At 41.3% G+C, this 24,855-nt stretch overlaps 1 protein-coding gene across 1 annotated transcript in view; it reads right to left on the bottom strand.

The window, feature by feature from the left end:
* ERP44 (endoplasmic reticulum protein 44) overlaps positions 1-24,855 on the bottom strand; it is a 33,401-nt gene that overhangs the window by 6,249 nt on the left and 2,297 nt on the right. The window contains exons 2-9 of the mRNA XM_035135389.2: positions 15,880-15,952; positions 14,998-15,037; positions 14,491-14,606; positions 6,889-7,073; positions 5,723-5,838; positions 5,233-5,290; positions 3,283-3,399; positions 974-1,085 (exon numbers count right to left, since the gene is read on the bottom strand). Coding sequence (XP_034991280.1) covers positions 974-1,085; positions 3,283-3,399; positions 5,233-5,290; positions 5,723-5,838; positions 6,889-7,073; positions 14,491-14,606; positions 14,998-15,037; positions 15,880-15,952 — 817 coding nt within the window. The remainder of the gene's footprint in view (positions 1-973; positions 1,086-3,282; positions 3,400-5,232; positions 5,291-5,722; positions 5,839-6,888; positions 7,074-14,490; positions 14,607-14,997; positions 15,038-15,879; positions 15,953-24,855) is intronic.

The raw sequence follows: 24,855 nt of genomic DNA, 5'->3' as shown, positions 1-24,855 counted from the left end.
TTTGTTTGTTTGTTTTAAAAGATCTGTGAATTTATAGACTGTGTAATCCAGACTGTGAATCCAGTGTTAATTGGATTCAGAGTTGGCCAAGTGAAATCAATGGACTTAAGAAACTGAAGTCCATTGATTTAAGTTGATCTACTGCAAGTGTGAGTTGGGGATCACCCTGCAGTGATATCAGTAGGCTCATCCCATGTCCCACTTCATCAGCTTCCACCGCTTTTCAACACCTTGACACACACCTGCTTTGCAGCCTCAGGTGCTGCTTAAAGTAGCTCCATTCCCCACATCCTCATTTTGACTCAAACCCTAGCAAGTCAGCTACCACCAACAGCAGCACATTACAGGCACTCTGCACATTAGGGATGAATTTTAAAGATCCCCAAGATCATTCTCCAAAATGGAAAGAACAGCCCTATGCTGCTGATCATATATGTGAGCTACAAAGTTTGCAGAGGATGCTGCACAGGAAAATGTTATGTCCTGTAATAGTACTCTGGACTTGGATCTTGCTTCTGGGCTTCCCATAGGCATCTGGTTGGCCATGGATGGGACTTTGGCATGATCCAGAAAGGCTCTTCTTTTGTCTTTATGTTCTACAGACCCTTAACCTGTTTATGTGGAAGTTGACCGATCGTAGTCTACTTACTTGAGTGGCTGTAACATAAACCTGCCATGGTGGGTACTAATGAAGATAGTATGTAGAACGAGGCTGGAGAGCCTTTGGCCCTCCAGATGCTGTTGGACTCCAACAACTTCAAATCAGCATAGCCAATGGCCAGGAATGATGGGAGCTGTCGTCCAACAACATCTGGAGGGTGGCAGGTTACCCTGCCCCATTCTAGAGGATCTCTTTCACGCACAGGGAAAAAAATTAAATTCTGATTTGTCAATTAATATTGTTTTCTGGATTCAAAGGCAACACACACAAACTGAATTAAATACAAAGTGCAAGGCAACAACACACACCTACCCTTTTCACTTATTAACTGCCGTGCAACTTCCTGCTGGAACTTCTCTAGACTTTCTGTGTCATCTTTCATATGAAAGAGTATAAGAAAAGGAAGGCCCTCTTCTGTCAATTCCTATGTGGAGAGAGAAGAATTGGCAAAGAGTGATTTCCATTTTCTACCACTTTTTCCCTTACATTTTCAGCTGTATCTGCAGGACTTCCATGTTTATCAAATCTTCGCATATTACGTATGTAAGGAGTACAGTATTCAAATTAGAGTGGACAAAGCTTTCAAGGTACAAAACATAATTAGCTATTCAGATGAACCTGTAACACTCCAAATCAAATACTTCCAATGGGGAAATTAAAATACCAAGTGTAAGCCAGAATCAGGTTTTATCAGGTTCATGGTATATACATTTGGCCAATATTTGGTCATTTGTTAAAAACAGAGGAGTAAAATTTTACTTGTTCCAGCAGTTAAAAGGTATAAAAGCAATGATGAGCAACTGGTTCAAAACCCCAGGAGACAGCAAAAAGCACACTTTGGCTGATATGTCAGGTTGCTTTTTACTACTGTAACTTATTTACCAAACTCAGGCATGCCTGGATAGGTGCAAACTGCTTGAAGAAGTAACCCACGTGGGGGTAAGGGAGATAAGGTTTTGGCCTGCTCTGCATGCTAACCACCTCAGTCCTAAATTATTCCAGGTGTTCCTTCCATTCCAGCAGGACAACAGCACATGGGATGAGCGCCACCCAATAAACCAACAAGCTCTAATGTGTTGCTTTGTTCAGCTTCACCGGGCATATTTTTATATATAGCTCAAACTATGTACTCTGGTCCCCTCTTCCTGCCTATCTCTACTGTCTGAGGTTCAGCGGCTGGCATTGGCAGCAGCGGCCTAGGCAGGGATGAGCAGCTTGTGTGGCAACATGGGCAAGCACATATGGGGTGTGGCGACACTGCCTGCCTGCTCACACCTTGAGTGTGATGCTGCAGCTGGGGCTGGGCTGGTGTGTTTGTGTGGACACGTGCTCCACAGCACAGGGGGTGAGGATTTTGGCAGTAGGTAGGAGCGGCCAACTGATTTATTTCTTTATTTCCCAGCATAGTCGTGCATGAGTTGATATGCACATAAATGGGGGAGGGGGGAGGGCACGACACCTGTACCTAATAGCTCGTTTTTCTCCTCAATTCCTGGATACTCTTATACAGTGGTACCTCTACTTACGAATAACTCTACTTACAAATGTTTCTACTTACGAACGGAGCTCCGTCCGCCATCTTGGATGCGGTTTAGATAGGATTTTTTTCTACTTACGAATTTTTAGATAGGGTTACTTCTACTTACGAACTTTTTCTCCCAATGCATTCCTATGGGATTCGACTTACACTTTTTCCCGACTTACAAATGTGCGTTTGGAACACATTAAATTCGTAAGTAGAGGTACCACTGTACTAGATCACCACACTAACGCATTTACTTATGATGCAACCAAGAAAACACAAAAATCTGCAGAACCACAGCGGCGGAGCTAGCCGCTCAGGTGCTGTGTGCAGCGCCCGTGCCCTGCAGCCAGGTGTGGGGCAAGCGGCCCATGGGGGCGGGGCACACTGCATGGAGCCCCTCCGCCGCCTCCCCCTCAGCTGTAGGGTGGCTGAGGGAGAGGCGGAGGACTGACGCAAGTCCCACGCAGCCGTTTTAGGCAGCATGGAGCCTGCAGGCGCCCAAGCCACCACATCACTCCCAGGAGAGATGCGTGGCCCGGGCACACTGCAGACCTCGTGGTAAGTGCCAGCCCCTGTGGTGTGGCGCCCAGTGCCAGCTGCATTTCATTATGTTTGCTGACTGAACTAGTGAGCCCAATTTTTAAATCAAACTCATATTTTTGACATTTTGTCACCACCACCACCCCCCAGTGATGACGCCCAGGGCGGCCTGCACCCCCCCCACTCCCTTCCTCCGATGCTGCATAACCATATGGGGAGGGTATGCAGCGTATACTATTCAAATACAAGCCATCATTCATGCTGTACAAACAACATTTGCTCTGACTTAAGAATATATCAGACTTGGGAATTTATAGCTAAAAACATGATATCATAAAGTAAATGGAGAGCATTTTTTTGGTTTTTTGTTTATTAGAGGTTTTCTTAGTTCACAAAGATATGTGCAATGTCTCTCATAACATTTTTACAAATCAGTTTCATTTGTTGAGACATTGGGAAGAAAAGGGGAAGAGAGGTAGATGGGGGGAGGGTGGGTGGCCCAAACATGTTTCTCACTTAAATATCTAGAAATATTGAAGAATCAGACACTCCTTACCTCTCCATTCTCAAATGTAATTTCACGAACAAGTGGAACACATTTATCTTGAGTCCATGCATAAGCCAAGTCAAAATTGGTCATAGAGCCCAAGTAAACCATATCTGGAGCATTTTCCTATTAAAAGCGGATTATTGTTTTGTCAAATCATCAGTAGGGAAAAAACAAGAACACTGTGCACCGTTAAAATATACATATTGTAATATTCCGTGATGGAGATGCCATAGAGCTCAGCGCCCTGTGGCAATCTCCTTCTTCCCCTGCCATAGAGTCTAGGCAGCAGCATGTTGCAAGGTTCCTCACACCCTGCTAGCCAGCAGCCGTTAATGGCATCAAGCATGGGGCATGGGAAAGCACAGCATGATACTGCAATATCATATGGAGAGACCACCTAGACATTACACCTAGGAGGGGGTAAGTTCTCAATAGGATGCTGTTTTCATGAGACTTGGGGAAGTTTGGCTCTTTAAAAAGGTGCCAGACATAGATGACTAATGTGGACCATCAATAGTACCATGACCAATAATACAGTGTTTACTACTAAGATTTTCCATCTCTCTATAGAATTAAAAATGTATGTATTTTTTATGACATCCATTCCAAGGGACACCCCCCACCCTGCCCAAAGTAGCTATGGAGGTGTGCACTACAGTGGTGCCTCGCTAGACGAATTTAATTCGTTCCACGGGTCTTTTCTTATAATGAAAAATTCGTCTAGTGAATACCATAGCAATGCATTGAATTTTTATTTTATTTTTTTGGCCATAGGAACGCATTAATTGAATTTCAATGCATTCCTATGGGAAACCGCGATTCGCTAGACGAATTTTTCGTAAAACGAATTCGTCTAGCGAGGCAATCTCCACTAGAAAAAACCTTTCGTTAAGTGGAAATTTCGTTAAGCAGGGCATTTGTTAAGCAAGGCACCACTGTAGTTCTGAAATGCTACATCCAAGTTTCAAATCCAAAAGTGTTATAAGGAAGAAAGTGATTATATCTTTTGTTAAATTTAAGGAGTCAGATTTGTTTATTAACTGGCTTCAAAATGTGGAACTTGTAGCTAATATGCCAAAGGTTTGTCACACACCCAAGCTTTCTTTTTTTACTGAAGAATTCCAGAATCACTACACAATCTTCCTCTTTGGAAGTTTCAACTGTTAGATTTCTAAAGCACCTAGACAATCAATAACTTAGATCTATTTATCTCATGAAGGGACGTGGGTAGCGCTGTGGTCTAAACCACTGAGCCTAGGGCTTGCCGATCAGAAGGTCGGCGGTCTGAATCCCCCACGACGGGGTGAGCTCCTGTTGCTTGGTCCCAGCTCCTGCCAACCTAACAGTTCGAAAGCACCTCAAAGTTCAAGTAGATAAATAGGTAAACGGCATTTCCATGCGCTGCTCTGGTTCACCAGAAGAGGCTTAGGCATGCTGACCACATGACCCGGAAGCTGTCTGCTGACAAACGCCGGCTCCCTCGGCCTATAGAGCGAGATGAGCGCGCAACCCCAGAGTCGTCCATGACTGGACCTAACTGTCAGGGGTACCTTTACCTATTTATCTCATTTATCTAAACATTTATACAATAGCTTCCAAGCAAAACAAAGGAGTTTATAGGATTAAAACCTAGCATAATAAAACAGTAAAATACTAAACAAACACAATTACCATAGAATTTATAATAGAGCTAGAATTAAAAACTAGTGCTCAGGAATGTGCAGATGAATAGGTGTGTTGGGTGAGTAGATATTAATTCCCTGTTTCAATCTTGGGCATCTCCACAATCAGGTGGTAAACAAAAAACAAAAAGCCTCTAGCTTAATTCACTAGAAAACCGCAACTTTAACATGCTCGGCTGGCAAGAAGCACCAAATCTAATATGAGGACTACATGATTTGGGCTAGCTACTTTATCAAATACAAGGATAAGGGATAGAAAAATATTTAAACTCACCCCAGGTGGCTTATAGATCACGTTGTCCCCACTAAATCGTTCTGGTTTGGAAACAGACCTAAGACAGGTAGTTACAATTTATCTTCTTATTAAGGTTAAGTACACTCAAGGTTAAGTACACTTACAACATACAGGGCAAGGAGCAGATTTACAGTTAGTATCCCAGTCTCTACTGCAAACCAAGCCAGACAGTATTTTTTCCCCATGGCAGAGTATGCGGAGATTACAAAAACGGGGCACGGAGTAGCTTCTTTGAGGAGACAATACCTTCAAATTCAGATTTTGGAAGCAAGTGTCCCTAGTTCTTAAGGTTCCTGTCAGCAGGATTTCTGGAGGGATGCTGGAGAAATATATCTTATGGAATCATGTATTCATTGATGTGTGGTCTCAGTGGATTAATGCTACTCTTCTGCATTTAATACAGTAGTATTTGAGTTACCCAAATATATCATTGTATTTTTTTAAACAACAACAACAACAACAATCTTACCCAAATGCAGCAAGGAAGACACAGTCATCATGCAAAATATTTGCTACTTTTTCAAATGTCTTGAAATTATCAGAGTCTTTGTGTTCAAAGTATCCAATAATATTTCTTTTACTGTGCTGTAACAAAAAAACACATGAGGTATTATAATCTGAATTTTCATTTAACTTTCAGTCCTTGAGCCGGGGGGGGGGAGGGGGGATGATTCCAATTTGAGACCAATGGAGTGTCAGGATATGCTAAAGGTTTATGAATATATAATGAATACAAAGTCCCTCTTTGTTGCAAAATGGATTACATTATCAAGAAAGCCATAAAAATAATCCACTAAGGGCTGGTTTGCATGTTAAGTCATAGGTTCACTGTTTTTTGCACATGCTTGAAGAAACCTGAGCAAATCACACCTCTCTCCCTTGCTTTGCTAGGCAGCCAGAAGGATTCAACTTCCTTTTCAAAGGATGCTTAGTTTAGCATTAAGTATGAACCAAATATTGTGAGTCAAAAATTTAAACAAGGCAACTTCGAACCATGGGTTATGAAGCTGACTTCTTTAACTAACCACAGTTGGTTTAATTCAGAGTTCATTTGACTTGTCCATTTTAAGCCAGGATCCTTAACAGAGTGGAGCACAGTCAACCATTGTTTAGTGTTACAGGGACCCAGGTGGCGCTGTGGGTTAAACCACTGAGCCTAGGGCTTGCTGATCAGAAGGTCGGTGGTTCGAATCCCTGTGACGGGGTGAGCTCCTGTTGCTTGGTCCCAGCTCCTGCCAACCTAGCAGTTCGAAAGCACGTCAAAATGCAAGTAGATAAATAGGAACCGCTATAGCGGGAAGGTAAACGGCGTTTCCATGTGCTGCTCTGGTTTGCCAGAAGCGGCTTTGTCATGCTGGCCACATGACCTGGAATCTGTACGCCGGCTCCCTCGGCCAATAATGCGAGATGAGCGTGCAACCCCAGAGTCGGTCACGACTGGACCTAATGGTCAGGGGTCCCTTTACCTTTACAAATGTGGCTTAACACCACAAATTTAGAGCATTTGTGTAACAGTTGTCACTAGCTATGAAACAGACAGAACTTCCTAAGTGATGAACATGCATTTCATTTAACATACTGAAATGAAAGGGAGACAGACAGACAGACAGAGCAGAGGGGGCAGGGGGCACTCACATCTAGAGACTTAATTTCTTCCAAACTGAGTATTTCTTGAATAGGATTACTTTTCTGTTGTCGGATATAATCTGCTATGGCTGTCACCGATCTCTGACCCCGATATTCTCGCTTCATCATCATTCCATTCCGGAACAATTTTAGAGTTGGATATTTGCTTATCCTGTACCTTTGAGCTATGTCCGCTGAAAAAGTAATTAAAAAACATTTAAAAATATGCAAATTTAAATGTATAGAGTTAGTATTCTTTAACCAATAATGCTGCTATCCCCTTCTTTTAAATACCATGAGAGAAGTAATTAAAGTTTATTCTTTTAAAACTACAAGCTTCCAGAATATGGGTCAGTCAGAATCCCAACTTTTTCTATGCTTAACGAATGCCCTGCTTAACAAATTTTCCGCTTAACGAAATGATTTTTCGAGCGGAGGTTGCCTCGCTAGAAGCATCCGTTTTACGAACAATTCATCTAGCGAATCACGGTTTCCCATAGGAATGCATTGAAATTCAATTAATGCGTTCCTATGGGCAAAAAAAAATTCAAAAAAAATCAATGCATTCCTATGGGATTCGCTAGACGAATTTTTCGTTATAAGACAAGACCCGTGGAACGAATTAAATTCATCTAGCGAGGCACCACTGTATGGTTGTTTTTAACTAATGGGGTATTTCAGACCCCAAATACCAATGTGTATAGTTGGGACCGTGTACCATAAATAACCCATAATATTGTACTATAAACAGTAATCCTTAACAAAATGCCTTGTTTTGACATGTAGTCACTGTCGGAAACATGGGAAGGATTTAACCCCAATGCTAGACCAGTAATTCAAGTGTAGGAAGGTTATGTTTTCCCAATATGCACTTCAGATGTCCAGTCAGACCACTGTGTAGTTGAGGTTATAAGTACAGTACACACATTAAGGAATCTGATCAGAATTTGCTTCTTACCAAACGAGCACCTTTCAAAACACTTTTAACACAAACTTGCCCTCCTTCAAGAACTTCATACTATTAATTGGGTTTTGACTGCAGTAATTTAGCACTTAGCCTAATTTAACCAATTAGCTAAATTAGCTGTTAATCACCTGCATTTTAAGAGGCTGACATACCTAATTTCAGTTACCTTAAATTTTCTTTAAACCTTCTCTTAAGATAATTTTGTATATATAGTTTTTAAAAAATAAAATAAAATACTTTATGTGATTATGGCAGTAACAATCCCAGAGAAATATGAATCAAGACAGCTAAACTCAAAATAGGAAAGAGAATTGAAAATTGGAGTCAAGTCGGAAAATTGGACTCAAGTTATTCAAGTCAGAGGGGACTAGAGATGTTAGACATTTATAAAAGGAGTTAACCTATTTCTAACACATGAGATAAGGTTCACCCAAGTGGTTGCCCTGTACATACCCTAGATGTGTATTACTGTCTAGTGCTGCAGAGACAGCTGTTTCCCTCAAAATATGGAATCCGACACTTGTAGGTTAGTTCCATTATAAAGATGGATCCAAGAGCTGCCTCCAAGTACCAAAAGTAAATCTCATTGGGGGGGACCTATGGTTCACTGGTTCAGACACAATGGCGGCTCCTTTGAATAAGTGTCTGACAAAAGGGTGTCCTGCAAAGGGGCTGTCGATGTTGGTATGGAGAACTCTTTCTACTGCCAACAGCTGCCTTTTAAGTGTGTGGGGGGGGGGGGTGTCAAACCCTGACCCAATCCATCTTGCATGATTCTAAATACATGAGGTACCTCTATAGCAATGGGGGTGTGTGTGTGACTGTCTGACACCTACACTATACAGCAAAAAACAACAACCACCTGTCCAAGTTATGGACAGTTATGTGTTGATGGAAGATCTGTGGATGTCTACATTATCTGAACCACCTTCTCTGATGGGTCCAATTCCAAGAGGTGCTCCTGTTCAATATCCACAGGCAAAGTTGTAACCAGTTAGATTGTGGGTGGAGGAATAGAGAACAAGGTAAGAAGATCCAACCAATTAGGAATTCTCCATCCTGGACTAAAGTTGATCAACAAAACCACAGGCATCTGAGGACCAGAGTCCGATAGCCTTATACTTTGCATAAAGTCCATGCAATCAACGGCAGAAGAGGGAATGCACACGTGTTCTCTCTATACACGTTTTCCGCTTCCGTATCTTGAGATGAACTGTGGTATCCTTCTGTTGGTGCACAATAGAAGACTGATATTCCTCCTTGTCTCAACATCATATGTCCATCTTACTTCATGGACAAAAGAGGGGATGTGTGAGGATGTGCAAGTAAGCTTGTAAGATCAATGGAGGATGGATCCAAATGTCCCATGGCAAGAACAGCAGGCAGTTCTGAATACATTCACCAGGTGTGCAGCCTCCTGCCCACCCACCTACCCACTTCAGGGGGCTTCAGAGTAGCCATGTTCAGATAGTAAATAACAGCTAATAATAATAATAATAATAATAATAATAATAATAATAATAATTCATTATTTATACCCCGCCCATCTGGCTGGGTCTCCCCAGCCACTCTGGGCGGCTTCCAACAGAAAAATAAAACACAATAATCTATTAAACATTAAAAGCCTCCCTGAACAGGGATGCCTTCAGATGTCTCCTAAAAGACTGCTAGTTGTTTTCCTTTTTGACATCTGTTGGGAGGGCGTTCCACAGGGCAGGCGCCACCACCGAGAAGGCCCTCTGCCTAGTTCCCTGCAACTTGGCTTCTCGCAACGAGGGAACTGCCAGAAGGCCCTCGGTGCTGGACTTCAGTGTCCGGGCAGAGTGATGGAGGTGGAGATGCTCCTTCAGGTATACTGGACCGAGGCCATTTAGGGCTTTAAAGGTCAGCACCACTTAAACCTCATTCATGTGTCCCCCCCCCCCCCCCCGCAGCTCCCTCTCCTATTCGCACTCTGTGCTTCATCCTGCTTCATTATGCCGACATTTCCTCTTACAGGCAAGACAAGCAACTCTGGTTCAATGTTATCCTGGTCTGCTAACTAACATTAAAACAGCTCCTCAGTTTGAATATTACCAGGAAAAAAACAGATTAATGCAAACTAGGATTGTTGCAACAAAGCCAGTACACAATTTGATGAGGGACATTTATGGTGTATGAAGTTATGGACAAACATCTGAATCATTTTCATAAACTGTATATAGACTACCAAAATCACCATCTAGAGACAGTAGGGTTCACATACCATCAGCAGTGCCTTTGGAAATTATCTTTCAGAAAAGTATAAAAAATGCAAGGACATGAAACGCTGTTTGAACTAATTCACAAGTCAAACAATGAACATCTTAAATAATTTCATTAAACCTTGACATGTGATACAAGTGGAGTCAACACAATTATAGCTACTACAATATACTTCTAAAATTGAAAACATAAAAGTGCAAACAATGTTATGCTTTTTATTCATCAACAACATGTGTTGTACTTCATCAAAATACTTGCTGCTGACTTCCAAAAGACTCCTACCTGAAACCGGTATAGCTGGCACACGGAATAATTTGAAACATATACAGTGGTACCTCGACTTACGAAGGTGATCCGTTCTGCGGTGCTCTTCGTAAGTCGAAGTCTTCGGTTGTCGAAGCGCCCGTTTTGCGCATGCGCAAAGCAAGATTTTGTGCTTCTGCGCAGGCGCAGAACATGCGCACAGTGAAAATACTTGCGGGTTTGTCGACTTTGGAAGTTGAAACCTTTGGAAGTCGAGTTGTTCGGATGCCGAGGTACCACTGTAATTGGAGGGGGGGGGAGAATCTACAGGTGTACATTTAACAAACCCCGTTACATGTGTGCATGTGCTTGCATATGCCACAGCAGAGCATTTTACTCCCTCTCAAGACGAAGGCACATTGCACTGCAATTTTGGAGTTCTGCTGTATGGAGCAACAGGCAGACAAAATTCAAAGCACTAGCCTCCCCAGAGTGTGCTGTATTGAGTCGCTAATGACTGCTGACTGGAGGGTGATATGGTATTGCTCCCTCAGGTCCTGCCATGGGAGAGGCCATTGATTCCTCTACCCTGGCTAGGAATATGTGGAGGACCTACCTCGGTTTTGGTGCAGCTTCCTAAGTCTTCATTCCAGGTATTGTCTCCCCTCTGCTTATTCAGTAACTTTTGCTATCTATTCAAGTGTCCTGTTTCTTGCGCCATCACTTTCTCACTCACACATACCCAGGACAGGCCTCTCAGCTCTGGTGCTGCCACTAACTGTGCCTCTGGATTAACCCTCCAGTGGATCATTTATCCAATGTTTGCTTGGTCTTTTTAAAACAAAAATTTTAAAAAAATCCTTCCAGTAGCATCTTAGAGACCAACTAAGTTTGTCATAGGTATGAGCTTTCGTGTACATGCAGAAGTGTGCATGCACACAAAAGCTCATACCTATGACAAACTTAGTTGGTCTCTAAGGTGCTACTGGAAGGATTATTATTTTTTTGACTACGTCAGACCAACACGGCTACCTACCTGTAATTGGTCTTTTTAGTTTGGCTCCCAGCATGCTTGGCTGCCTATGACTCAGCATTGACAACTGGACTGCTGATGATGAGTCATAGGCAGCCAAGCATGCTGGGAGCCAAACTAAAAAGACCAATTACAGGTAGGTAGCAGTGTTGGTCTGACGTAGTCAAATAATAATAATAATAATAATAAATCCTTCCAGTAGCACCTTCATTGAATTCAAGAGGAGGATAATATCATAGGTTTATAACATTTCTGTTAAAATAACACTGACCACCATGAAAATATATATCTGAAAATTCATAGTAAAATAAATAACAATAACAAAAATTTTAACCATGATTAAATGGGAAATCCATCTAGCATTGGATTGGTTTGATTTTTAAAATGTTTATTTTAGAAATGCTATGCAAGTGGCCTTATGGAAAGGTGGGGTTTACAATGATAAAATGAAGTCCTTTACTGCTAATCCCCTATGAAGCTTCACATCTTCATGGATCACCTGAAATTCCAAGTCCTCATAAATTGCTTTGTGGATAGGAGAGGTATGATCTGACAGCTGGGAAGTAATATCTGAAAGCACAAACTTCAAGGAATCTGCAACTTTTCACAATTACCTCCCCACTGAGAACTTGGGAGGGTAAAAATGTACTTTCTCCTGCTTTAGGGGGAAATAGTGTTATTATTATATTAGTCTGTACACAGGTCCCTGGATTTACTCAGGCTTTTTTGCACATTTAGCAACCAACCCAAACAAGAGCAGGAAATGATGTGATGGCAGCTGCTGTCATAAAGACACTGCTTTGTCCTCTGATATGGTCACAACACTGAAGGAAACTGGGGAAGGTGCAGCAGGTTAAGGACATGCTGGGGCACAAAATCTTAATTTCACATATACGCTCATGAGGATTGAACTGGAGGTGACGGACCAGGATTGAGACCTTGGGGTCACAGTGGATAGCTCGATGAAGATGTAAGCCCAGTGTGAAAAGGGCAAAGTCCATGCTAGAGACCATGGGCAAAGAAATGGAAAATAAAACCAAAATGAGCACTCTTTGGGTTTGGTCATTCAGCCAGTTAACATAACTTTGTCCAGCCCACATTTCTCTAGTGCTCATCCTGGAACAAAGGAACTTCATAGGAGACTGCATTGCTAAACCACTGAAGTGTGATACATCAAGAGGTTCAATTATATCACTTGTGGACTGAGAAAAATCATTTTTAGCACATTATATGTTAACTGGGTTATCAATGCCGGGATGTCTGTCCTACCAATACCTGTTCTGGAAACTACTGCTAATTACTTATCACTGTGCTTTTCTTCCTCATATAGTGGTCATATACAGTAGTACCAACTAGATACAGTTTCAAGCAGACACCTGCAACTTTCTGCTACCAACAACTAGATCATATTAATTCAGGAAAGGAAGCACTTTATTTGCTAGGCTGCTCCTGATTGTTAAATCACTGTAAGAGACCCCTTTCATTATATCTGCAGCATGCTATAATAATAATAATAATAATAATAATAATAATAATTTTTAAAAGGCATTATTTTCTCTTCCAACCCTTTCCCACAGTATTACCGCAAAACTCCACAGTATTACAGCAAAACTCCACATTCATGTTAACCAAAAATTAAAGTGTATTTAATTTCCGGGCAGCTTCACCAATTAAATCTGGACCCTTCCAATCAACCACAGTCTCAGCACCCAATTTTCTACACTACCCACTTTTTCGTTCTTTTAAGAAGTATAGTAAAACAGAAAAGCACTAATGCCTTCAGAATTTTAAGAACTGAATCTACAAATCCTCACAACAGAACATCTTTATATTGGTTGTGAGGGCAAGTAAAATGACATTTTGTCATTAGATATCAAACATTGTGCAGGACATCAATAATTCTTTTTAATTTGCTGGGCCTCAAAGACTGGAAGGATGGAGCTGCTAGGGCCCACAGTAGGCTTAAGCACCAGTGCACAAACAGAAGATAGATTTGAGAGCCTGACCACTGTGAGTGCAGCTAAGAATGTGAAAGCAGCTACTTCTGCTTCCTACAGAGACTGCCGTTTCACAAGGGGAATGCTATTTGCATTGCAAATGATGCCTCTGCCCAATTAACACCACTAAAAGCCAATGTATACTACACACTCAGAAACCAAAGGTGTTGAGTTTTATTATTAAAAAGCTCACGTCTACCATTAGGGGAAAAGAGAAGAGGGACCAAAGCAGACTTAATTCAGAATCTTTACAGTATGTGATGCTATACAGTAAACACAGAAGGTGACACGAGACAGTTTAAATGGCTTTATAAGCTTTATATGGCTAAATTTGCTGTTCTATGGCTGGGTCAACCATACCCATTACTGGCGTAATCAGGCATAACGGAACTGTGCCCATTATGATGCATAGAGATGAACAGACTCACATGTATTTGAGGATAGATGGGATTTTTAAAATCTAAGTTCAAACCATCACTTGAAGGCTTGGATTGCAAGATACCTTAAATTCATGTTATGTTTCTTGCCCCCTTTTTCCTGCTGCAGTAATCTGTGATGCCCAAAACATCTCCCTAGAAGGAAGATGCTGGGCGTAGGAGGAGATGGGACATTTTGCTTCAATGAACCTCCTTGAATAGAATCCATTTATCTTAGGATCCAAGCCATTGTCTTTTAAACATGAATCATGACCGTGCATCAAACACTGTGTTAGGGCTGCTTTTCTATGTAAAAAGAGAACCAGACCCCTTTGTGCTGACAAAGCACCTCATAAGTAAAATAGATTTCTGTATATTTCTTTCCAATTTTAGATCAGGGAAGGTATACACAGATCTACTTTTCCCAATATCACAAACCGCTGCATTTTATTTTATTTTCTTAAAAACACATCTTGCAAGAGAATGCAATTTCAAGGACGGGGAAACTGTGTTGAATAATGCAGGTTATGGGCAGCCTTTACATAGAAGGTTTGTAGAAATTCCTCACTTTTGAAATATACTTGTAATTTACTAGATATCCTTTTTAAACCACTGCAAAAGCTTGTACTTGCTCTAAAGAGGTTTCAGGGCTTGAATTTGCACAAGACGACATTTTAAATGGTAACAGCTGAATGAAAAAGTATTACTCACAGTGCTGATCGCAATCTACTCTGGCAAACACAACTTGATTCTTATCTGGGAAATCCTCTTTAATGACATTAGAAGCTTCCTCAAAAATAGGATGCAGCATTTGACTAAAACGACACCTGTTGAAAGGGAGAATACAAAAAAAGGGTCCAATTACTGAAAATAAAATATCTGGAGATTCCATACATAGCACCATTTGAAGCAGTAATTCTACTGTGGATTGTAATTCCTACCCACACTGAGCAAGTGGAGGAGCCCAAGGCAGTTTCTAGTTCTAAGGGTCTAATCCTGGGAAGAACCACCTGGCCATGCTGATAGGCCACATTAGACACAAATAAAATATATCTAGTAGAAGTTTAAAAGCAGATTGAGAAAATAGTTTGTATGTTTTGCTAATTAAATATAATAAATTTAACATTGTCTAATTTATGCTTTGAGTCTTACAATTGAAAAAGTTTGAAAGTACTGTGATTGATAAAAACTGTCCAATGGAAGTGTAGAAATACTTACCAATCAGCATAAAAATTCACTAAAGCAACATCTGCATTGTCTAAAGGAAAGAATGACATTTTATTGTTAAATGTTGTGACAGCAGAAAACCAAGGCCTAACTAGGCACACACACACACACACACCAATCTTGACATTACAGCTCCCAGAATTGCAATAGGGAGAATTTGAGCATATATGAATTCAAAGTTTGAGCTAGCTTTAGTTACAAAACCTGAATTAGTAGGCTACCTTTCCTCCCCATTTATTCTCTCTTTCTTCTGGAATGTGTTGCTCTATGCAGAAAATGTACGTACATTTGGACGTCAGGTGACAGTGGCCTTGTAAATTAATGTAAGAGCCTTGAACCTGTCCTGGTAAAACTAGCATTGCACAGTCACACTTTTCACACATAAAACCAAACTTAGCGTTGGAAAGTAAGGGTTGCAATTATGGATACCGATGAAAGTGAACCCCACTAAACTCAGTGCTTACTTCTGAATATATCATACGTGCCTAGGACTGCAGTGTAATTTTGTTTGATTTTACTTTTAGATTTGCCTTATGGAAGCTTCCTCGGGCTTTTCTAGCAGTGTTATTGAGTTCCAAAGACAAAAGCAGCTTTTAAGCAATTTTTATCTGTCAATTTAGGATTATTGCATTAGCTCTCTTTAAGTGTCATCCTGTCCTATATTATACTAACCAACAAAAGTACACATGCACAGAACTGAAACTAAAACTGAACATAAAGACATACTTAAAGCAATTCACTGTTCTCCCCAGACTACTTATGACTCTGAATGCTGGCAGGACTCATACCAAAAATGAATTCAACAATATATTGCTTGAGAAAAGCAAATGTATTTGTAAAAAAAAACCACAGGGCAAAGGTTTGCATACTTACTTAAAGTATCATCTATATTCCCACCATCGAGGCTTGTTATTTCACTTCTTGCTGGATTAAAAAACCAGGACACCTGCAAAAGTACCGTACACACGTTTTAAGAAACAATCTGACATTTATCTATCTCTTTCTTGCTTGGTCAAATCCTCCTCCTTGTACAGTGGTACCTCGGGTTACAAACGCTTCGGGTTACAAACTCCGCTAACCCAGAAATAGTACCTCGGGTTAAGAACTTTGCTTCAGGATGGGAACAGAAATCGTGCTTTGGCGGCGCAGCAGGCCCCCATTAGCTAAAGTGGCGCTTCAAGTTAAGAACAGTTTCAGGTTAATAACAGACCTCCGGAACGAATTAAGTTTTTTAACCAGAGGTACCACTGTATTATAATGAAGGGAGCTCCATGCATTAGAAGAGCAGGGTGGGTCATATAGGTGACTCTCACATATTCAGCATGAACATGTACAATACATGATACTGCAGGGTTCCAGTCCAGGTAGAAGTCCATGTGTTCTTTGCTGCAAAACATCCACATTGCTGCTTCAATGTGCGCAGTGAGCTCAAGAAATATGAAACACAATCCAGGTTTCCACAGTGTTGATGGCACAACAGAGGTCCATCCTAATCCAGGAAAAGGAGCAAATATGAAAGGGCAAAATGCTAAGTCTGGCAATTCATTTATGTATTTTAAAAGACTTGCCAGGCTTTACTTTAGAAATAAATCTTAAAGTTAAGCGAAAGATCTCCACATCTATGTCTGGAGATGTTTGTTACTCTTTTCCGCTTTAATGTAACTAAAATAGTGGGGCCTTTTGAAACATTTTGAAGTTTGCTGCCCAGGGCTCATTTGGGAGGAAGGATGGGATAAAATTTTAATGAATAAATACATTAAATAGGAACATAAATACATAAGTTACAAAAAAGTGGGGGCTGTAGTAAACCATGGAAAATATAAGGCAGGAAATAGGAGATACACAGAAATGGTCAAAATAGGTATTATGCTAATTCAATAAAATTAAAACATGCCCAAAAGCATAGGCATAGTTTAAATATTTTGCTGGATCTACCTGATGAAAGAAAAAGGAGATGGAAGCACAGGAAGAGAAGCTTTTTTTAAGGTCAAGAAGGTATCATTTCCAATAAAGCAAATGCCAAAACAATGTATTAAAACGTTTTGGTTGAGAATGAAATGAAGTTTTGGAATTTCCTACATCAACCCCACCCACCCACGCTAGGCACAGGATGAAAATTGCAGAAATTCAGCAAAACTAGTGAGACCATTTGTTATTTGTATTTTTTCAACAATACAGTTCTTCAGACATCAATAATAACAATACATTAACTCCCTTCCACCCTTCCTCCAAATATCAATTGCTGCTGCATATTATAATCCATCCGTAGCTTCTTTTTCTCATTTTAATCTCGATATCCCTTTTACTGCTGAATTTACTCTAAGCCTAGAGTAACTAGCAACTAGCAACTAAAGTGAAAGGAAAATTTAAGTACAGTACTGTAGAGCAGTGTTTCCCAACCTTGCGCCTCCAGCTGTTTTCGGACTACAATTCCCATCATTCCTGACCACTGGTCTTGCTAGCTAGGGATGATGGGAGTTGTAGTCCCAAAACATCTGGAGGCACAAGGTTGGGAAACACTGCTGTAGAGGACAGATAACTAATTTATGGTACAAGGTATTAACTGCAGCTTGCAGTCCAGGGTCGGCCCTACAGCAAGGCTGGGTGGCGCAGGCCGTCAGAGGGGTGCCGCGCTGCGCCCGCCAGACAGTCCGCGCCGGCAGACGGGGGGGGGGGCGGCGCCGGAGGGATCTTCACACCACAGCGCCAGATATGCTTAAGACGGTCCTGTTGCAGTCTGAACAAGATTTATTAGGAAAACTAAAAAGACATACTGCTGAAATACAGAATGGGGGAAGTGTGCTTAATTAAGGTTGAATGAGACATCAAATTCATCTGATAATCAAAGGTTAATGCTGTGGGCATATAGAACAATTCTGCAGTATCACAAATGTTTCTATGTCCTGAATACTGGAACAACTTAAACTTTTGTTCTGCAATAACTAATGACATTTCTCTTTACTTAAAAATGCATTTATTTTGATAGTCAAGGCAACACACATTGTTAGGTTTCCTTTCATTAAGCAGGCCAAATTGCTAAATATATTTCAGTAGTTTTCATTAGCATATCCTAGCTATAACTTTGTTTGTGGTTTAGCCTTGACTAAACAGGATTACAACACTTCCTCTTGCATTAGCTCTTTTCTGGAAAAAAAATGGCAATTCTGCTACATGCTTAACAAGGTGCACATAAAATCCCACACAAACTAGTTTATTTTCTTTAAAGTGACTTTCTCCCTCCAGTTCAAATGCCCAAAGCAGCTACGGTAGTAGTATAAACATTTCATGATCAGCAATAATGTGAAGCAACACTTGCAATATATATAAAAAAATACACAAGAGCAGCAATAAAATGCTAGAGAAGCTATAGTCGAAGAGAGAAATCTAAGTACCGTAGCAAGAAAACCCAAGGCTTGCTGGAAAAGGATATAATCTGCCTTCACATGGCAGAGGATTCCACATCGTGGGTACCACTACAGAAAAAGCCCTCTGAGCCCACTACAGAAAAAACCATCAACTGCACCTCAGAAAGTAGTGGCATGCAAAAAAAGTGTCTCATAAGATGGACAGACAGACTCAGGTTATCCCTTGAAATAACTTTGCCCCAAGGCCCAAGCTATATACTTGGGAACTATACCCCCTCTGAAGAGGTGGGGGACCTATTAGGGTGGTCCACCCTTGAGGGCAGATGGATTCAATGGAAACCCCAGGCAGCTCTGAGGGATCTTCCAACTGATATGACTGGTGCTACTTTTTAAGCCCTGGGCAACCCCTGGAACACCTGAATGGCTCGGGCTGTTGACATGATCGCCCCTGAACGCTCTCTCCCAGTTTGTGGAGCCCATTTGGCTCCTTGGTATCAGGGTTCGAAATTAGCAGGGTGCCAGGCGCATTTTGTGCCTTAAAGATCCTCCATTTGTGAGCACCTCAAAAGGTCTGGATGCCATTTTTTTTGCGCCTGGCTGACATTCAAAGATTACTGAAATGTATGTGCTTCGAAGCCTCGAAGTATGGACAATATGTTAAGGAGTTTAACAATAAAGAGTAACAGTGCTAAGCAGTGTTGCCAATAGATCTCTACTAACCCTGTTTATCATGTTTCTCCCCACTTCCACAGATGGGCATGTGTAGCAGTATTAAAGTATACCATTGTCTTATGTTGTTCTATGGTATTGTTTATCTACCTGTCCCTAGACTCGTGATCTTAAGTAACACCAGCTGAATGGATTTGCTGGTAATTTTAATGTTTCATTTGTAGTAAACCACTTAGAAGTTCAATACATCAAGTGATATACAAATTTGGTTAAATAAAGAAGATCAGTACTGAAAACATAATCCTGGGCCCCTTCAATCATTTGGGCAGTCAGGTATTACCTGCTAGAAAGAGTAGAGAAACAAGTCTGGTGGGCATGGGACTTGGTCCTGACCTTCCTGTATTACAAAAGCTATGCTTTTAAGTACTAGCTGAACAATGCATTGAAAGCCATATAAACTGACATGTCTATGTACATATACAAGGGATCTGGGGCTATCTAAGGTGAGCATCTTTAAATCAATAATCTCCAATTCAGTGGTGTTGCAGAAACTCTCATACCATGAAATCGTTACTCCTAAGCCTCTCTTAAATGCCATTTACATACATTTCCAGCACAGTTCTCTCAATTAGCCCTAAATGGAAACCCAACCTCCTGCCACCAAGCTTAATGAGCAAAGGTGTTGCTGAAGTGAAAAGGGCTACTAGACACGAAATTAGAAATTACAACATATCCAAAATGGGGTCAGAAACCTTTTTACAATCGACCGTATTATGTACCTCAGGGCAAACCAAAGTTGGTCAGCAGAATAAGATGTGATGACAGAAAATAAAAATGGTACGGTAAGTCTTCAAAAGTAGGCTGCTGAACAGCTGTAAGGCATGGGTGATGGTACTAGAACAGGCATCCCCAAACTTCGGCCCTCCAGATGTTTTGGACTACAATTCCCATCATCCCTGACCACTGGTCCTGTTAGCTAGGGATCATGGGAGTTGTAGGCCAAAACATCTGGAGGGCCGCAGTTTGGGGATGCCTGTACTAGAATTTCAAGTGGCGAAGCAGTGCTGAGGAAGCTCTGCCCACCCATTCCTATTTCATGGGCTTCAAGACTGGAAGTAAGCCCAGGGAGAAGAAAAGTTACAAGGACAGGTGGGCCAGAGGAAAGGTTCAGCACTTTCCATTTGAAAATTGCTCTCACACTTCACTAGGGCTGAGTGATGTCTGGCTTCCTACATCATATCACCAGCTAAACACTGTGATATATTGATATGTATCACAATGTCTGAAATAAGGATGTACGGTGAACAGGGCAATGTCCTGAAAACTTTTACTCCTTAGGAGTCTAAAACGGATACATTTTTACTTAACTAGCAGCTGGCCTGGCCACGCGTTGCTGTGGCTCAGTCTGTTAAATGGACCCTCAGAGTCCCCCTTAAGATTCCCCTCACCTTCAGTGTGGGTCATCCCTGTGAGTCTCCCCAGCCTGTCCCAACCCATGAGGCATTTGTCCCCTCTTCCCCCCCCCCCGTGGATCATCCCACCCTGTCCTGGCCCATGAGTTTTCCTCCCCCTGGCTCATGTTTCCCCACCTGTCCCGACCCATGAGCTATCCAGACCCCTCCTCCCCCCCACCCCTCGGTTCATCCCTGTGATTTGCCCCCACACACTGTCCTGACCCATGAGCTATCCCGACCCCTCCTTCCCCCACCCCTCCACTATGTCCTGCCCCATTAACTATTCCGTCCCCTCCTCCCCCCACCCCAGGATCTGGCCGGAGTCGTGGGTGGTGGTGTCGTCTGGGCCTGGCCTGTCTCGTAGTGTTTATGTGGCAGTGGAGGAGTCTGGGGTGTGGCGGCAGTGGTGGGTTTCGTCCTGTGGGGGTGTTGGTGGCGGCCAGGTTGGGTTTGGCTCACGGGCTTTAAAAATAACACTGAATACTAGCAGTTTTTCTAACTCTGGAATACTAGAATGGTGCATACTATTTGATGCTAGCACCAGGATTTTTATTTTTTTCCAGCTATGTGAATACATCAGTATATGTACAAATATATTCTAAATGTACTTTGATCTGATCCACATGGATCAGTCATCAATAAAAACAAGCTCTGAAGAATTTTGTTTCCTATTCTTCTAGCTTCTATACTTTTTGCTTTCTCCATAAGTTCACTATTTGATTGTTCTCCTTACCCTCTCAGATACACCCAATTCATCATTTTTCCTAAGTGTATCCCACCTGAAACATAATCCATACACTAATGAAATTAATACAGGAACTGCCTTCCAAAACCAGAGCCATGTACCATAAAATCCATAATTTGTTTTTAATCATCAGGTGGTGGCACAGCTCAAGAGACGGCAGAAAGCACACAGTAATAACTCAATTAAAGGCTCACTCAATATTTAAATGGAATCTTAATCTGCATCATTTGCTCAACAGCTTTCAAAGCATTGAGCTGGTTCACACATCACATTTGATCACCATTTAAAAACAACACCACACCGTTTAATGTGAATATGCAGAATGCTGCTGCACACTACTGGAAAGTTCTTGCTGTGATTCTTCTCCATACCTGCCTCACAACAAGTCAGAGTCTGGCTTATCATGACATACAAGCCTCCCATAACAAGGCAGACTCTGGTTTGTTTTGCAGCACCCAGGGAGGACCATAATGAAAACTTCATTTAAACTACACTTTGTTTCATTTTCAGGTTTGATTTAATTTGAAATGCAAACTGGGCCATTTGCTCACTAGCCACTTGCCTGGTCATCTATGTCATATAATTATTCCCCTGGCATCCAGATACAAAAGCTGTAAGAAGCTGAGGTTGCACTGATGTGTGCAGGGTTTGAAATTAGCAGGACTCCAGCGCATTTTGTGTCTGAATATTCTCCATTTGAGAGCACCTCTAAAAGTCTGGGTGCCATTTTTTGTGCCTGGCTGACACTCAAGGATTATTGAAATGTATGTGCTTTGAAGCCTCAAAGTATATGTTAAGGATAGACAATATGTTAAGGAGTTTAACAATAAAGAGTAGAGTATAGTGGTAACAATAAAGAGATTAGTATAAGTGGTAGAATAGTGGTACCAGGAGTAGTCTCCAGCATCTCCAGGTAAACCTAGAAAGATCCCTCGATTGAAAATCTGGGATGCCACTGCCAATCAGTGTTGATAATACCAAGCTAGGTGAATCAATGGTTGATGACTTGGTATAAGACAGCTTCTTATGTTACTATCTTTGGGGATATTTCTGCAACTACAGAAGCTGGTTAATACAACTCAGTCCCACCATACCTTGGTCTCTACTGCAAAGATTTTGTAGTCAAAGTTCTGTTAACCATATGACTAAGAAATGGAACTTGAGAAATACAATCTGGTATTTTTTAACTACTGTACAAAGGACTGGCAAGCACAATTTGTTCTGGTTCACATATAACATTAAACCATGCACTACGTGTGTGAGCCAAACTGGCCTGAGTGAAGCCTCCAACTTCTGTGCTCTCCCCTACTCTTCTCCTATGCAGCTGGAAAAAGGACTTTCCTAGAGTTCATGTTCACTTCCAAATAATCCTGGCTTCAAATGACATGACTCATAGAATGTAGTCTGAAATCTTCTAGAGTTTCTAAACAAACCAACTTCAAACCATGGCTTATGAAGATGGCTTACTAGCTAACTCTTGCAGTCACCTCCAACTCTACAATTCTATGGTTTGTACATGTTAAGCTATGGTTCTCTGAAAGGGAAACTAAATGCTAGCAAAGTCATTTAATCTGGTGATGCGAGATAAGGGGGAAGGGGTGTGGCAAATTCTAATGTGGTTTAGTGTTAAGTGCAAACCAGGATATCAAAATCTCTTGGCCAGTTCTTGTTTCTTCTGTTTACACTTTTGCTTGATTCAGCAGCTGTTTTTTATGCTTAAGGAAAGCATTTTGAGTCAGACCCAAATTTGATAGGATTGTGGCCCAATTTGAAACAGACCAAGTCTTTTTGAAAAGGGGGGGATTCATATTCCATTCCACCCATCCCCTTCAGCATTTACGTGCTTCTTATCTCTCTGCTTGTTCATGAGAAATAATAAAATTAGATGGCTTAGTTTTGGTTGAGTAAGACAGAAACAGCACCAGTCAATTTTTACAGGATTCTCCTGTTGTACTAATCTGCTGGGATGTTTTGCCCTTTAAACTTGTCTGACAGGAACCAAAGAGAGAACCTTCCCAATTTATGCCACCTAAAACTACTTTCATGGGCTAAGGCAGGCATCCCCAAACTTCGGCCCTCCAGATGTTTTGAACTACAATTCCCATCATCCCTGACCACTGGTCCTGTTAGCTAGGGATCATGGGAGTTGTAGGCCAAAACATCTGGAGGGCCGCAGTTTGGGGATGCCTGGGCTAAGGAATGAGTTAAGCATTGTTAATCCCGCAATGTGTTGGATCTGGCAAGTCCCTGAAACCTATTTGTTTGGGTGTCAACATTCCCGTTGTCCATCAAATCACTTGGTGCATGTCTTCAAAGTGGATAGCTTAAGGTACCCTGGTTGTCACTGCCAAATGGGTCCTCTGAATCACTCTGCATGAAGTAAGGATGCTGCTGCCTGATGAAAGTCACAGTGAGATAATGTGTTAGATAAAGAATCAGTTAGAAAATTCCTGTTTTCTTTTTATTCACTTTCTGATATCTCCTACTTCTTTATCTTGCTCTATTTTAATAAGCAACCTTGAACTACAAACCTGAGGTTAAAAGACCATACTTGATTGCAGGATTGTAGACCCATGTCTAAGGCAACGTTCAAAATTCGCCAGGCACATTTTGCACCTGGCTATCAGCAACTTGTGACCAAGTGAAGATGCCCAGGCACCAGGATAGCACTAGACATCTCCACCATCTGGAGGTGCATGCCTGGGAATCCTTGGATTTTGCCTGTTTTCACACACTAACAACACATCCTGTAGAATTCTATCCACTATATTTTATCTGCACAATCAGAACAAATTTCAGGAACCAAAAACTTTTATCAAAAAATATGACTTTCAAGCCATCTGGCCCCCAAACAGCAACTAGACATTCCTTTTTGGTGACCTTGGTTTAAGGAGTCACTTGGTGCCTAGCTTATATATCTGAGTTTCTAACACTGGTCTCAGGTGCTCTGTGTAAATACTACTGTACTTGGTTTAAGAAAAATGAAGGTGATTCAGGTCTGATTCTTCTGCATTAAGATACTGTAAATATAGATTTCCCACATGTCCAGATTTAGGAAACTCAACATGGTAGTATCATTTATAAATTACACAAAGCACATTGCAACCTTATAAGAAAGAGGGGGTTGGACTGGATGGCCCTTGTGGTCTCTTCCAACTCTATGATTCTAGAAAGAAAGAAAGAAAGAAAGAAAGAAAGAAAGAAAGAAAGAAAGAAAGAAGTGAGTAGTTAATGTCATTCTAACTACTGGCACTTTTATTTTTTTGGTGCAACCACAGCTGTGATCCTACGCATACTTGCCCAGAGATAATCAATTGGACTTCTAAGCATGCATGTTTGAACCAGACTATAAGAGAAGCAGTCATGATAAATTGTTTTAAAACTTCTTATGAGCGACTGCAATTTCTATAAATTAATATAGCTCTGTGTGCTCCCAGTAAGGGAATCAAACCTAAAAAGAAGAGGAGGAGGAGTTTGGATTTGATATCCAGCTTTATCACTACCCGAAGGAGTCTCAAAGCAGCTAACATTCTCCTTTCCCTTCCTCCCCCACAACAAACACTCTGTGAGGTGAGTGGGACTGAGAAACTTCAGAGAAGCATGACTAGCCCAAGCA

This window comes from Zootoca vivipara, chromosome 13 (genome assembly GCF_963506605.1).
Source record: "Zootoca vivipara chromosome 13, rZooViv1.1, whole genome shotgun sequence".
In the NCBI taxonomy this organism is placed as follows: Eukaryota; Metazoa; Chordata; class Lepidosauria; order Squamata; family Lacertidae; genus Zootoca; species Zootoca vivipara.
The sequence above is the reverse complement of the archived record's forward strand: the minus strand, read 5'-3'. Positions and strand labels throughout refer to the sequence as shown.